Source organism: Mus caroli, chromosome 14 (genome assembly GCF_900094665.2).
Source record: "Mus caroli chromosome 14, CAROLI_EIJ_v1.1, whole genome shotgun sequence".
Lineage (NCBI taxonomy): Eukaryota > Metazoa > Chordata > Mammalia > Rodentia > Muridae > Mus > Mus caroli.
Genome location: NC_034583.1, coordinates 37,180,739 through 37,181,969, shown reverse-complemented (window position 1 = coordinate 37,181,969; position 1,231 = coordinate 37,180,739). Strand labels below are relative to the sequence as shown.

Genomic DNA, 1,231 nt, shown 5'->3' with positions numbered 1-1,231 from the left:
GGCTCAGTGGGTAAGAGCACCCGACTGCTCTTCCGAAGGTCCAGAGTTCAAATCCCAGCAACCACATGGTGGCTCACAACCATCCATAATGAGATCTGGCGCCCTCTTCTGGAGTGTCTGAAGACAGCTACAGTGTACTTACATATAATAAATAAATAAATCTTAAAAAAAAATGGTTTTCAAAGACAAAATTCTTACTATAGAATTTTTGAAATTTTATCTATTTGTTTTTGATGGCAAGGGCTCATAGCCTTGGCTGTCCTGGAAATCTGTATGTAGACCAAGCGGGCCTTGAACTCACAGAGTTCTACCTGTTTCTGCTTTGAATTAAAAGCATGTACCACCATGCTTGGTTTTCGACAGAGGTTTTAAAGTTAAATTAGTAAAAACAACAACAAACCCAAACTGTTTTTGGCTAAATTACATACTTTAAACTACAAAATGAAATTGACTTCTATAAGTATTAGCAGTCCCTTATAATTAAAATGAAAATTACATAACTGTACAATTCAATCATTTAGTGTTCTTTCTCTTTAGATACTTGGCTGGAAAAGAAATGGGGTCACAATGTCACAGAGTTCCAGCAGCGCTTTGATGGGGTTCTGACTGAAGGAGAAGGCCCACGAAGGCTGAAGAACTTGTACTTCCTGTACCTGATAGAGTTAAGGGCTCTCTCCAAAGTGCTTCCATTTTTTGAGCGTCCAGATTTTCAGCTCTTCACTGGGAATAAAGTTCAGGATGCAGAAAACAAAGCGTTACTTCTGGAGATACTTCATGAAATCAAGTAGGTGCTATACATTGTAACATATATATTAACATATAGGTGTGGGGTGGCGCCCAGAGTAAACTGCATTATTTGGTTAGAGAAGAAAACCATCTTTGTTTATATCATGCACATGTAGTTGTGCTCATTGAAGTTTTCGTTTTTTGAGATGGTCAGATTCTCTTGCCTCAGCCTCCAGAGTGCTGGGAATGTAGGTGTGTGTCGCCTGGCTCCCAGAGCTACTAGAATATCTTGGATTTGCTTTGAACTGTGTACTACACTTTTATTTTTTATGTTCTTAATACCAGCATTATTTTTACTTGCACAGTCTTTTAAGTTTGAGGCCACACTTCTAATACACTTAGAATTTATATTTGAGGGCTGGTGAGATGGCTCAGTGGGTAAGAGCACCCGACTGCTCTTCCGAAGGTCCAGAGTTCAAATCCCAGCAACCACATGGTGGCTCAC

The 1,231-nt window shown here is 39.6% G+C and overlaps 1 protein-coding gene across 2 annotated transcripts in view; it reads left to right on the top strand.

Annotated features, from left to right (window-relative positions):
* The window catches only part of Ero1a (endoplasmic reticulum oxidoreductase 1 alpha), a 47,934-nt gene that overhangs the window by 36,967 nt on the left and 9,736 nt on the right, over positions 1 to 1,231 (top strand). For both annotated transcript variants that reach the window (XM_021182346.2, XM_021182345.2), the window contains exon 12: positions 538 to 784. In XM_021182346.2, coding sequence (XP_021038005.1) covers positions 538 to 784 — 247 coding nt within the window. The remainder of the gene's footprint in view (positions 1 to 537; positions 785 to 1,231) is intronic.